Source organism: Xenopus tropicalis, chromosome 1, assembly GCF_000004195.4.
Source record: "Xenopus tropicalis strain Nigerian chromosome 1, UCB_Xtro_10.0, whole genome shotgun sequence".
Classification (NCBI taxonomy): Eukaryota; Metazoa; Chordata; class Amphibia; order Anura; family Pipidae; genus Xenopus; species Xenopus tropicalis.
The window spans coordinates 74,529,936-74,542,901 of NC_030677.2; the positions used below are offsets into that span (position 1 = coordinate 74,529,936).

At 37.8% G+C, this 12,966-nt stretch overlaps 1 protein-coding gene across 1 annotated transcript in view; it reads left to right on the top strand.

The window, feature by feature from the left end:
* The first annotated feature begins 2,688 nt into the window (after positions 1 to 2,688).
* Positions 2,689 to 12,966, top strand: part of dapp1 (dual adaptor of phosphotyrosine and 3-phosphoinositides) — a 66,886-nt gene continuing 56,608 nt past the window's right edge. The window contains exons 1-2 of the mRNA XM_031899565.1: positions 2,689 to 2,785; positions 5,007 to 5,155. Of these exons, the coding sequence (XP_031755425.1) occupies positions 5,087 to 5,155 (69 nt within the window). The 5' untranslated portion in view covers positions 2,689 to 2,785; positions 5,007 to 5,086. The remainder of the gene's footprint in view (positions 2,786 to 5,006; positions 5,156 to 12,966) is intronic.

Here is a 12,966-nt window from a genome sequence, read left to right on the forward strand (position 1 = left end):
TTATCTACTGACTCCACATCCCTGATTTGATTTTAATTACCAAGAAATTGACTGAACATTGTGAGGGATTGCCAGGACAGTTTAGAAACTTGTTGCATGACAATTTTCTGTCACGGGTTGTTGAGAAGCCAACCAGAAACCATGGTGAACTGGAACCTAGAACATATAGCAAATGTGCAAGTGGTTGAACACCTGTGTGACCATAATGTTATCTCATTTAATGTTTGGTGTAAAAAACAAATATACACTGCTGCATTGAAGACCCAGAATTTTAGAAAAGCAAATTTTAGCTCATAAAGGAGAAGGAAAGGTGCCAAAATGTTAGGCACCCCCCCCCCCCAGTGATTGTAATCATTTACCTGGTTCCCCCCTCCAGTGCTCCTGTTAGTAGAAAACTGCACCAGCCCGGGGTTCCTGCAACTGAGTGATCCTCTTCCTTATCCTTTCTTGTGCATGAGCAGTAGAGTGAGGAGCCAAAGTTTAACAAAAAAGCCGGCTTTTTCACTGTACTGTGCATGTGTCAGCTCTGGGATTGCGAAGAAAGAAGATGGAAGGAAGAGGAATACTGGGGTACCCGGGCTGGTGCAGTTTTCTGCTAAGAGGAGCACTGGCCAGGGGTATCAGGTAAGTGATTACAATCACTGGTTGTACCTTTCCTTCTCCTGTATGGGCTGTCCTTCAGAGCATTGATTGGGGCATTAAGTTTTCTGCTGAAAAAAATAAATGTCAGAAATGGTTGTCAATTAAAATTATATTAAATTGTTACTGTTCTCCGTGTATTTCCTTAAGAAGTTAATGTAATTGCATTAAGAACCACCCTAAGTGGCTTAATTTGGAAGTAAAGAAGGGAAAAGACAGAAGGCATTTAAAAGTTATGTCAGGGGGGCATAAGCTGCATTTGGTTTTATGAAGGACAGGACATGTCAGACAAATTTGATTGCTTTTTATGATGAGGTGAGTAAGAAGCTGGATAGTGGGCTTGAAGTATATGTGATCTATTTGGATTTTAGACCAGAAAAAGCACTGGCTTATTCCTGTCTATAATTGCCCAGGAAGGTGCCAATCCCTCCAGCATTTGTGCACCAAGCTTCTCTTCACTGGAGTGCCAGGGTGTGCGGGTAAGAACTTCCCTTTCATTATCTAATTGGAGTTTGCCAAAGCATTTAATACAGTGCCCCATAAACAGCAGTTGGTCTTAGTAAAGTCATTTGCACATGGATAGGAAACATGGCTACAGGATTGAGTACAGAGGGTGGTTGTTAATGCATTCTCTTCTTGGAGTAAGGTTCTTACTGGGGTCCCTCGGGGTTCTTTATTGGGTTCGCTTTTATTTAACGTGTTTATTACCTCTTTAAATTCTCCTTGACATACAATCAAGCACACACTCACCTATTAAGGTCCTGACTGAGCTTCAAAACAGGCCCTAGAATTTCAAGTACTGAGATGCCCTAGTAGCTCCCTACAGGCTTAAAAAATAGCAACTGTCTATGGCATCATATAGCAGCCCCTCTGGCATTTGCCAGATTCTGCAGATTGCCAGTTCATTTCACGTACCCACACATGTATTAATACTCAGTTACACTCAAGGACTGATGTTATTTTGTAACTCTAAAAATCTAATTTACATATACTCTACTTATATGCATTTTTAAAGTGTGATTTGCTATCTTTTAATAGAGGATGGTAAATATTCACAAGCTACTGTACAAGTGGCACTTCTTTTCTTATCTTTCTTAAATGAGAGATTTTTTTTAATGGTTAATTTTTCATACTTGCTACTTTTAGGGGCACATTTATCAAAGTACAATTGTTTCCAAATACAAAAAAATCGTATTTTTGTAGTTTTCGTACTGTGCGTTTTTCTGCATTTTTTTTTTCGTTAACTTGTGCAACTTTTTAGCTTGAATTAACCTGCCTATATAATTTCAGATGTTGAATGAAACCCACTAGTACATTGCTTCCATAATTGTATGACAGCAAGCCACTGCATTCAATTCAGATTAAAAAAAAAGTTAAAAATTGTGTCAAATATGGATTTATCAATACCCCAATACCAAGAATAAGCTACTGAATTTGATTCTTATCTTTCAGAAATCAAATATGAAACAGCTGAAGGTGAAACATTCACTTTTCAAATAAAACTGTCATCACTTCATGTTTAGCATTTAAAGTGATTTATTTGTCCAACATTCTACATGATCAGATATTTCTTGGGCACAGGCCTGGTATTTAAAGAAGTTTGTTTTTTGCCAATCTGTTTGAAGACCTAGGACCTAAAAAGCATTAACATTTTGTGCTTATACATGCACAAATTCATATACAAGTGGCCCCTTAGCAACATTAGTAAAAGCACACAGTAACTTTTTCAAGATTTCTATTTGTTATCACTTGCGCAGCAAAATAATGGTAACATGTCTGGGATTAAAAGAAAGCTATACTCCCATAAAATGACTCTAAAACAAACTAAACTTTAAGTAAAAACAACTATTGTTTGCTGGTGTTAAAAATCTAAATCAGAACTTTTGAGTAAAACACAATCTACATTTTAGCCATTCAGCCACTAGGGGGAGACGTAGGAAACGTCTGTGCTTCCTTGTGAGGGAAGCAAAAGATTTTGTGAATGCAAGACTTTTCTGGCTTAATGTTTTTTCCCTCTTGTTCTACGCTTTATTTTTTTCAGACCTTGGGCTACAAAGTACCTAAATGCTTACTTGGTCCCCCACTATATGATGAAAGAGGCAGGAAGGTGTGATGAGAGGCTCGTGGATACTTACATAACAAAAAGGTTACTCTGCTATTATATAGTAATATATAATATTATTAGTAATATATAATATAAAACTATTTCTAAGCATACTATGTTTTTATTGCTGCAGCATAGTTTACCAGTTTCCAGGGGTTTATATGGTTTTAATACTGTAAGAAGAAAATGAAATGGAGACCACAGGACCAAATAACAGGGATGGACCCTTCTATTCTTGTGATTAGATATAATTTAATTGCTTGAATTTATTTACAAAAGGAAGGGGAGATATTACAGAATTTTGAAAATACTAAAAATGTTCTCAAATTACCAACATAATGCATTGAAAATAACATCCCCACACCATTGATGCTTACATAGAGAGCACAAAAAGTATCTGCCTCTGTCTATATTTAAATCTATAATTTATGATTTGGGTGGAATTTCTGGCACTAGTTTTTGGCTGCAGCAATACTACCAGCCTGCCCCTGCCCTTTGGAACCCCTGCCACCTATTATATGAAATATACTGTATATCTTACTGTTAAAGCTTTAAGTTGAAACATGGGGTCCAGACCAACAGCTTACAGAACATATGGTAGGCACTCACAGAACCCACAAACAGTTATTAAGAAAGGGGAAAATACCTATCTATTAAATAAAAACAAAAGCACAATGTTCATGATCATGTTGTTACTATAAATAATGTAGTTTTTGTGTTTCTGTACTTTGGTTTTTTTAAAATAATGTTTTTTTTTTCCCTCCCTCTTGCAGAGTATTTTTAATAAATTTGAAAAAGGGGCATTTGCCCATGGACCATCAGGATTGGGGGCCCAGTGGCACACATTTAATCTGGGATAACTTTTGGCAGAAGCATATTGCAGAGATGACAGACCCCTCATTTTAATCAACTGGCAGAGATCTTTGCCTTTTTACTTTTAGCATCACCATTTTGTGTCTACATTCTCCCAGGATGTTGGTCCAAGGTGGCACACATCTGTATCATGACTACTTCAGTTTGCGCAGACCATTTCTTTATTGCCTGCCTTACTATAATGAATGTCACATGACTGTGGGTTATTTTATCACATATTCTTTAGGCAAAAGATTTTGCCCTGGGCTTGTTTGTATCTTAAAGAGGCCCTGCCCTCTTTTTTGCAATTGTCTCATTAGCACTAATTGTTGTCAGTTTATGATTCGGGGCATGAATTAAATAAGGCTTTTTGTACCTATATTTTTGTAATAAAGATTTTTTTCTTTCATTGTAGACTGTGATAGTAATGGAGTCTGTCATAGTAATAGCTAAAAAGCCAAGTACTATAAGGTACCTTCCAATAATGGGGGTGGTGTACACATACTTTTGACTAAATAGTGTATGTTTAAATGTATATGTGGTGAAATTGTGAGCTCAAAATTATATTTTCTTATGTTTATGGCACATGAGTTGATGCATTAGGAACAGCAAAGGAACAAGCACACGGGAACTAAAAGGTGCACAAACTGTACATAGTTCAGCAGTCTACCATTGTGGGGTATTGGCTGCTTTTAAAAACTTCTACCAGATTAGATATTAGGAGTAGAGAACAATACTGTCACTTGCAAAGGAGCCTTGCACTTAATGCCTGCTAGGTGTTAGGTGGTAAGTACTGGGCTCCCCAGCTCCTTGCTTCACCTGGCCCTCCTTAGCTTGTCCATCTGAATGATATGCAAGCTAGGGTGCCTCCTGCCAGAGTGTAGAGCGTCTCTGTGTGTTCAGTTACCAAAGGGTAATTGATGACTATATATTTTCAAAAATACCTCCTGGAACAATGCCTGGCATTATCTTCCAATATGCTTCCAGTTACATGGAAGCTGCACAAGTATTGGATATGGACGTGACTGAAGCATCAGCATTTAGCAGGCTGTCTTAATCAACATTAATCTAGCCCTTTGTTGCTTGGTTTTTAATTTTTCATTAACAGTATACTGTATATCTAGAATTTAACAAGCTGATAACTTACAGAGTTCCACAGTATTACAATAGCACTATCCCATGGAGGCATCACTGTGCTTCTTTCTGTTGAATGTTCCTTCCTAAGTTTTATGCTGGCTATAAAACAACAGCAAAAAAAATTATAGAAATTGGAATATTGTGCCAAATTAAATAACCAGCCAGGCAATATGTGCATTTTTAAGCACCACCCTGCATAACCCTGGAAGAATATCTATAACCTTAGCAGTGAAATGACCTGCATTAATCTTTCCTATTTCTTGTCTGTTCTTAGAATGATATGAGGATACATGGAAAGCTAAGCAAATACAGTAGTTATTACCTTACAGTACTTCCTTCTCACTGTGCCCGGTAATGAAACAACTGCCAACTAGTGAACTTTCAAAGATCATGTTTTGGATTAATCGCAGATGGTCTTCTCAGGTAAGTCTATGCCACCAGAGAGGATGTCTATGTATAGCTAGCTTCCTGATTGGCTCTCAGCGTTTAGTGTTAATGTGTCAGAGTATTGGTTTTTATTCTGACAGAATTCCCTGAACTCAAATGGAAGGTGAAGCTCATAATAGCTTGTAAATATAGATCATTCATATTACTCCTTGTGCAGACACAAAGAAGTCCCACGAAACATTACTTTACCGTATAATAAAATCACTATGCATCTTTCATGCTAAAAAGCTTTCAAACATTTTCTTGGGCCAGACTTACTGCTATCTCATGATTATCATTTCGGCCAAATTTTTTAACCCTTTTGCATGTTGCCCATCGCCCCATGTCATGTTCCAGATTACTCCATCAACTCTTTTTATCTGATGTCTTTGCACCTACTGGTTGGCTCCATCCTTCCCTGGCCTCTTTTGCTTTTCTATCACTGACTAGAATAATTTTATGTAAACTGCTTTACTGATCTGTTAATGACCTCTTGAAGAGCCTTTACTTTGCACGTGTAAGGCAATGGCACATACGGCGATTCTAAGCATTTTGACATTTTACAGTTTGGCAGAAGAAAAAACACTTGCCTGCATCTGTGGGTACAGTGGCAGGGTCTGCATGTCAATACAAAGATATTTTCCAGCAGTTTCTGCACATCTTAGTGGTTGATATTGCCTGGGTGGCATAAAGATCCTCGTGGCATTTCTTTAAGCCAGTGGTTCATAAAATGACCCCTCTGGGGAGGAACTGGTGAAATGGTGGTGGGGGGGATTAACCTGAAAACTAATTTTGGTTAAGAGTTGTGGAGAAAACCTAATTGCTCCTCTAGAAATGGAATGAATATTTACTGTATTTCCTGACCTGAACATTAACAGAAAAGTATCTGATAGACGGATTTCCTTTATGTCTAACCTGTGAACATCAACAGAGACTAAAAGCTAATTTACAAATGCAGAACACAATACATAGTGCACTTTTCAGATATTTGTCATATTTTGTACCCAAACTGCAGCATTTGCTCCCAGAATTCCAGTGTAACATAGTAACATAGTAAGTTAGGTTGAAAAAAGATGTATGTCCATCACGTTCAACCATAATGCCTATATATAACCTGCCTAACTGCTAGTTGATCCAGAGGAAGGCAAAAACCCCATATGAAGCCTCTCTAATTTGCTGCAGACGGGAAAAAATTCCTTCCTGACTCCAAGATGGCAATCGGACCAGTCCCTGGATCAACTTGTACTAAGAGCTATCTCCCATAACCCTGTATTCCCTCACTTGCTAAAAAGTCATCCTACCCCGTCTCAAAGCTATGTAATCACAGGTGAACAAGGAGTTGTAAGGGGATGTGCTAAAATAAAAAATTGTGCATGCACATGTTTGCAAATTAGATGGAGATTGTGTCACACTGTTGCCATTAAAAAAACAATTAGCATGTGATCCTATTGCCATAAGTTTTCTGCACTTATTGACCTTCTCTGAGAACCAAGAAATTATTGATAGTGGTAGCTCCAATTAGGTGTACTATTCAGTAGAAGAGGCAGGATGGGCACAGTGGTGCTTAGCACAACTAGACCACGCAACTTCAGAAAACTGATACCCTTTTTATTATGGAAAGTCTTTTCAGGGAGTTTAGTTGCCCGTGGTAGCAACTAAACGGAGGAAGCTTCTAAAGCTGTTTACTCGGTATGTTAATGGTTTCTGCAGAATAAATATAGTGTTCTAGGCGGCACTAATGTGGCAAATCTATTGGCAGTAAAATGCCAAAATGCCTTTCCTTCTCCTTTAATAGTTAAGAAACAAAATAAATTTGATTTGATTTGATTTGCTTTTCTGCCAACCTCTGTCTAGAATTGTAGTATAAAGGAAGTGTCCCACGTCTGCTACTTAATACTATTTAAAATCAGCATTTCACTCTGACAGAGACACTCCTTTTGTCTGCATGGTCTGTTTGATTGGGCAACTGATTTTCTGTTCTCCATCAGGAAACACAGTTAAATGGCATTGGTTATGCACCACCCAGTTTCACTTCTCCTTTTTCTTTGAGTAAAATTAAGAAACCTATTTAAAAAAAATCCAATTTCTATATTAAAAACGGTATTTATATTATTTTTCCTATTTACTGCTTTTCTTGCTTTAACACATTTGTTTTATGCATTACAGGTGCATTAGATGTGATCTGTCATTGGTAGACTAATTTAGTTTGATAACATGCTGCTCTATAAGCTTAATAACTTTTAGTATGATGTAGAGATATTCTGAGTCACGTTGCAACTAGTCTTCACTTTTTGTTTTGTGTAGTTTTTTAATTATTTAATTTTTGTTCAGCAGCCCCCTAGTTTGGAATTTCAACAGCTATCAGGTTACTAGGGTCCAACCCTAGCAGAGTCAGAAGAAGAAGGCAAACTAAAGAAATAAAAAAAGGGGGACCAATTGAAAAGTTGCTAAGAATTGGCGATTCTTAAACATACTAGAAGTTAAATTGAAGGAGAAATTAATACTTACACATACAGACCATTTTCATACTAAACAAAACAATACTTTTTAAAAGCCAGCTAAAAAAATAAACAGAAATCATGAAGCCAAATGGTACATTTGCTTTCAATATTGTAATGGATAAGAACAAGAGGGTATCAGTATAGAATGTAGGCAGATGTGCTGATGGAGTTATAAAATAAATCTGCTATTTTCTAATATATTCTATAACAAATAGTGTAAACAGGTTTGATTATGATGATCCAAAAACATACAGGCAAAGTAATTTGCTTCTAGCATGTGTGCAGAATGTAATAGGGACCTCCGACTGTAAGCTCCTCTGGGGCAGTGACTAAACGATGTATAATCTGCGTAAACTATATAAACACCATAAATAAACATTTTTTTTTTTATGAAGTAATGAAATTGTGTATTTATTATGGTCACAAACGTAAGGCTTTGAGACCATAATAAAAGTACATTACTTCACCTTTGCAAATTGAAGCGCACACAGTAAAGTCCTTCAGTGTGTGTAACAATGTCAGTGGTTAAAGACAAATTTATTGTGTAAAGCCTCAGATAACTGTGGGAGTTTTGCTGTAATAAAGATTGGCCCAAGACGATTCCCAGCTGGCAAATATACCCTTAAAAACCTCCACGGAAGTTATAGTGTTTGGCTTAACTTGAAAAGTGATCTATCAAATCTGACAACACCATTGGGTTCATAACTAGTGCAGACACGTGGAGCATCAAGTGATCAGCCAGGACATGACCACTGGGAACATATCCAGTGGATCGGAACAGTTTACACAGACGAAAGCAAAAAAATGCTAATGTGAAAATAAATAGAAGATGATACAGGGAGGCAGTAAACAGGTGAGGTTCTGTATATATTCAGTTAATGTATATGGTAAGGTACTCGACATTCTAATCACTGAGGACATTGATTTATATGGTAATTTTTCCTTAAATGCAAATGAGTTTTGAACTGGATTCCTAAGCAGATGTCTCTCCAGGATGATATATCAGTGGGTTTCCTGAACGAATGTCGATTTTTAAAGTTATCATAGGTAAAAACAGATGCACACAGTGACCCAGCCTAAACACATAACATAGTTACATAGTTGCACTGGATTGAAAAAAGTCCATCAAGTTCAACCCCTCCAAGTAAACCCAGCACACATAAACCTATCTATACACTCACATAATGTGTACAAACTATATATACCAACATCAATACTAACTGTACATATTAGTATCACAATAGCCTTGGATACTATGTTTGTTCAAGAACTCATCCAGGCAGAATCTGCCATTACCACATCTCTAGGAAGGGCATTCCCCAACCTCACTGCCCTCACTGTGAACAAACCACCTACGCTGCTTCAAATGAAAGTTCCGTTCCTCTAATCCAATCCAAAGTCGCCACACAGCAACTTTATAATTTACTTATTGGCAGTAGTTTCTTGCCTTGGGCCATCTGTCGGTCATAAGGTGGCTGATAAGTAGAGAAACAATAATTGTAATAGGTTTCCTATATTTATAGTGCTTCTTGCAAAAACAAAGTTCAACCAGCGATTAAATGTTCTTGTACTGCCATTCAACATTGTATACAACAGCTGTCCAAATAGAAGAGTAAATATGGTCCTCCTAATTGTTTTTTATCACATGCTGAGGCTACAGGATAGGGAGAATATGAACATCAAATCCTCGCAAAGTGCTCCTCTTGCAATAGTAGTTCACAACAGTACCTGTAGCTGGATCGCATAGGAATGTCGGCAGGTAGAAGTTTACTTTTGACTCTTTTTTAATTTTGTGTAATATTTATTTAACAGGTCAACACACGAGTACAGACAGCAAACATTTAACAATAATGCATACCATATACACAGGCATATATTGAAGGCATAAATCTAAATGAATAATAATTAATAAACAAATAAATAATAGAAAACACTAAACATGATACTAACTCACACCTCCCACCAGTCCTGTTTTATCAGGCTCAAATCTTACAGGAAAGTGCAGTTATGGGACTGAATGTGGTGAGGTTGCATATCAGGGACATGGACAAAACTGTACTGATTTTTAATTTAAAATAGTCTATGCTGGCACCCTTTAGAACTATTGCACATACAGGGAAGGAGGGTGACACTTTTGTTTGGTAAGACTACCAGTAGGTGGCTTTTTATTGAAGAACTTTATAATTATATATATCGGGGATCCCCAACCTTTTATTCCTGTGAGCCACATTCAAATGGAAGTGTTGGGGAGCAACACAAGCACAGAAAAGGTTCCTGGGGTGCAAATAAGAGCTATAATTGTAGCCCCTATGTGGACCGGTAGCCTATAGAAGGCTCTGTTTGGCTTTACACTGGGTTTAATGCAACGAAAACTTGCCTCCAAGCGTGAAATTTAAAAATTAGCACCTAGTTTGAGGTCACTGGGAGCAACAGCCAAGTGGAATCACTGTTGGGGATCACTGATATATATGAATAATACATCAGTTGGTCTCCTTTTCCTTTTGAGTTTGCTAAGCCACCCAAAATGTTCCTTGACAGAAAGAAAACTAACACTACTGGGAGGGTTGCCAGTGCCCCCCTAGATTCTATTAATATGGTGCATGGCAAGTACTGTATATATTTTAATCAATGAGGCCAGTGATGTTAACAAAGTGATAGTAGCCATCTTAAAGTAAGTACAGAATTAGATTGCTGATCTAAATATAATTGTACTTTATCAATATCAATATTCAAAATTTATTTCAAACACTTCTTAATGACATCTTAGACACTACTGACAAAATATTTTATCAAATGGGAAGTATAAGGGATCTGGGAATTCTGAATCTAAATGGTAAAGAATTTATAAATAATATACCTGTATTCTGCTTTCTAAATCACTAGAGGTGTCATTTATTATGCATGGGGCAGAGTGTAAATTGCAAAAAACAGGCACAAGCTGCCATGTTTTTCATTCTTTGCACCGACTGCCCCATGGGAGAATGTCCAAACGTGCAGTTGTTTGCACTCCAAAATAGATCTCAAGGATCTGTGTTTCTTAGATGGTTTTTATATATTTAACTGTATACTAGCTTAAAGGCATTGTGATCCAATTAACATTCTAGGATTCATTTGCATCCACAAGTGCAGTGAGTACTTGTGGAGGTGGAAGTGTAATTTTGAGCACAGTTGCCATGTTCATCTCCACAATGCAGCCCCAGAATTTCAGCATTATTACAGTCAGAATGGGACCATGTACCAGCCGCAATTGTGCTGCACCTAATGTACATTTCGATGCAAATTAGTCGCAATTGCATGACAGTCCATCTGGAGTCCTTTCCGTTTTGCAGCATGTGAATGACATGCGTGCCATTTCTATAGACACAAATGCAATGCGCCTGTTTATTGAGCACAAAGGGAAGGTGGTGGTGGTAGTTCCAGGGTTCTCCTGAATCAGTAGGTACAGCAGTGCTTGATTTGGAACAGAAGGCAGGAAGGACTGAGCAGTGTCAAACGAAAATGAAATGGCTTCCTAAAGCACTGCTCTAACCACTCAGGATTTTGGTATTTGACAGATACAGTATTACAAATTTGCTCGCTTAGTTATGAAAAAAAATGGCACCAGACTAAAAGAGGATTATAACTTGCTTAGTGCCAGGTATACAGGGAAGTAGGATAATTATAAGGGAAGCTGAAGACCAACTCAGGGAGTATCTAGCCACAATTTGAAAGTCTTGGCATGTCTGGGATGTTAATAAAAAAGAATAACTTATTCACCGCAAAATATAAAGACATTTACTGAGATTTATTATTCAGCTGATCTAATCGCAGAGGCATGTAAATACTGTTGGGGAAGGGCATTTGAGGCCAGGGCTTCACTCAAAGAAAGGCACAGCCCCAAGATTTTATGCAGCCTCATCTTTTGGCCCTGTGCTAGCATTAAGCTACATGCGGTGACCTCAGACTCTATATCCCTGGTGCTGATAGCATTGACTTATATGTAAACCAATAAATGTAATATGATCGTGTAAATTTAATGTTTGCTTCTCTCGCTCTCAGTATTTTTGCTGTTAAAGCAACCAAGCAGCTGACTTATTTGTTGGGTTAAAACTTTCCCTCCGCCCATAGTTGGCAGATTGGATTTCTTACATCTTGATGGTTTTGCCAAGGATGATGTCATAATTCTGTGCATTGGGTGGATGCAAATTCCCCAGTCAGCTGCATGCAGGCTCAGCAAACCAATTAATTCTCACAACTATATGACACATCCCCACTTATTTGGATGCCATACTGTAGAAATATTTTCTCAGGCATGGTCCAACAAAATCAGTTAAAAAGGGTCCAGTGCTTTTACAGGAAAAAAGCTAAATTTATATAGTACTGAGAGATCTTTCATACAGGGCATTTAGCAAATGTCAGCCCTTCTGTATTGGATGGGAGAAATCTAATCCCCTGCCTACTGCATAATTTCTTTAGCCTCCAGTGAATGTGGGTCCTCAGCAGAAATGATACTATGATTATAACCTTAGTGGTTCATTGGTGTATTACTGGTGGTATATTTTTTCATTGCTAATCACTGAGACATTTTTTTGTAATAATCTCTCCTCTGTCTCTCCTGTCTGTACTGGCTGCATGGGGATTTGATATAGTGCAAAGGATCAACTCTAAACCTTCTGTCAAATCCATGTGTGGATCACTAGTAGTAGCAGGACAGCATTTGATACCAAAAAGCACAGCACCACTATGCTCATCAGCATTAAATGCCATATTTCTTAAAACGATAGGCGATAGGTTATGGAAGGCAGGCAAGAGTAAGAGAAGAGCAGAAAAGAAGAGGGTGGTGTATAACAGGGGAGAGAAATATTAGAGGGGAAAGTGAGAAGATAAGAATGGTTTAAAGGGAAGACAAAGAGCAGAGGTTAAGTTGGTAGTGAAGTAAAAAGCAAAAGAGATGGGGTTGGTAACAAATAGGAGAGGTAAAATTTGGAGTTAGACTAGATGCGGAAGTGCCATGGTCACTGGCCTGTTAAATATGCTTTCAGTACTAAAAATAACTCCATTTGTTGTATAGAAGTGATGCACTCTTGTCTTTCAGGGTGAGGACACACCCAATGTACAGTCCATTTGTCTCCGCTCCTATATGCTCCTGTGTGTAGCTGCACTAGCGGCACACAGCAGATTCCCGTCTATAAATACAGGAGAAGAAAAGAGGACCATACACCCAGTCTGCCTTTACCCAAAGGGGCATATTTATTATAGTGTTTAAGCCAACAGCACCGATGATGTTGCCCATAGCAACCAATCAGCAAATAGATTTGAATGGTCACC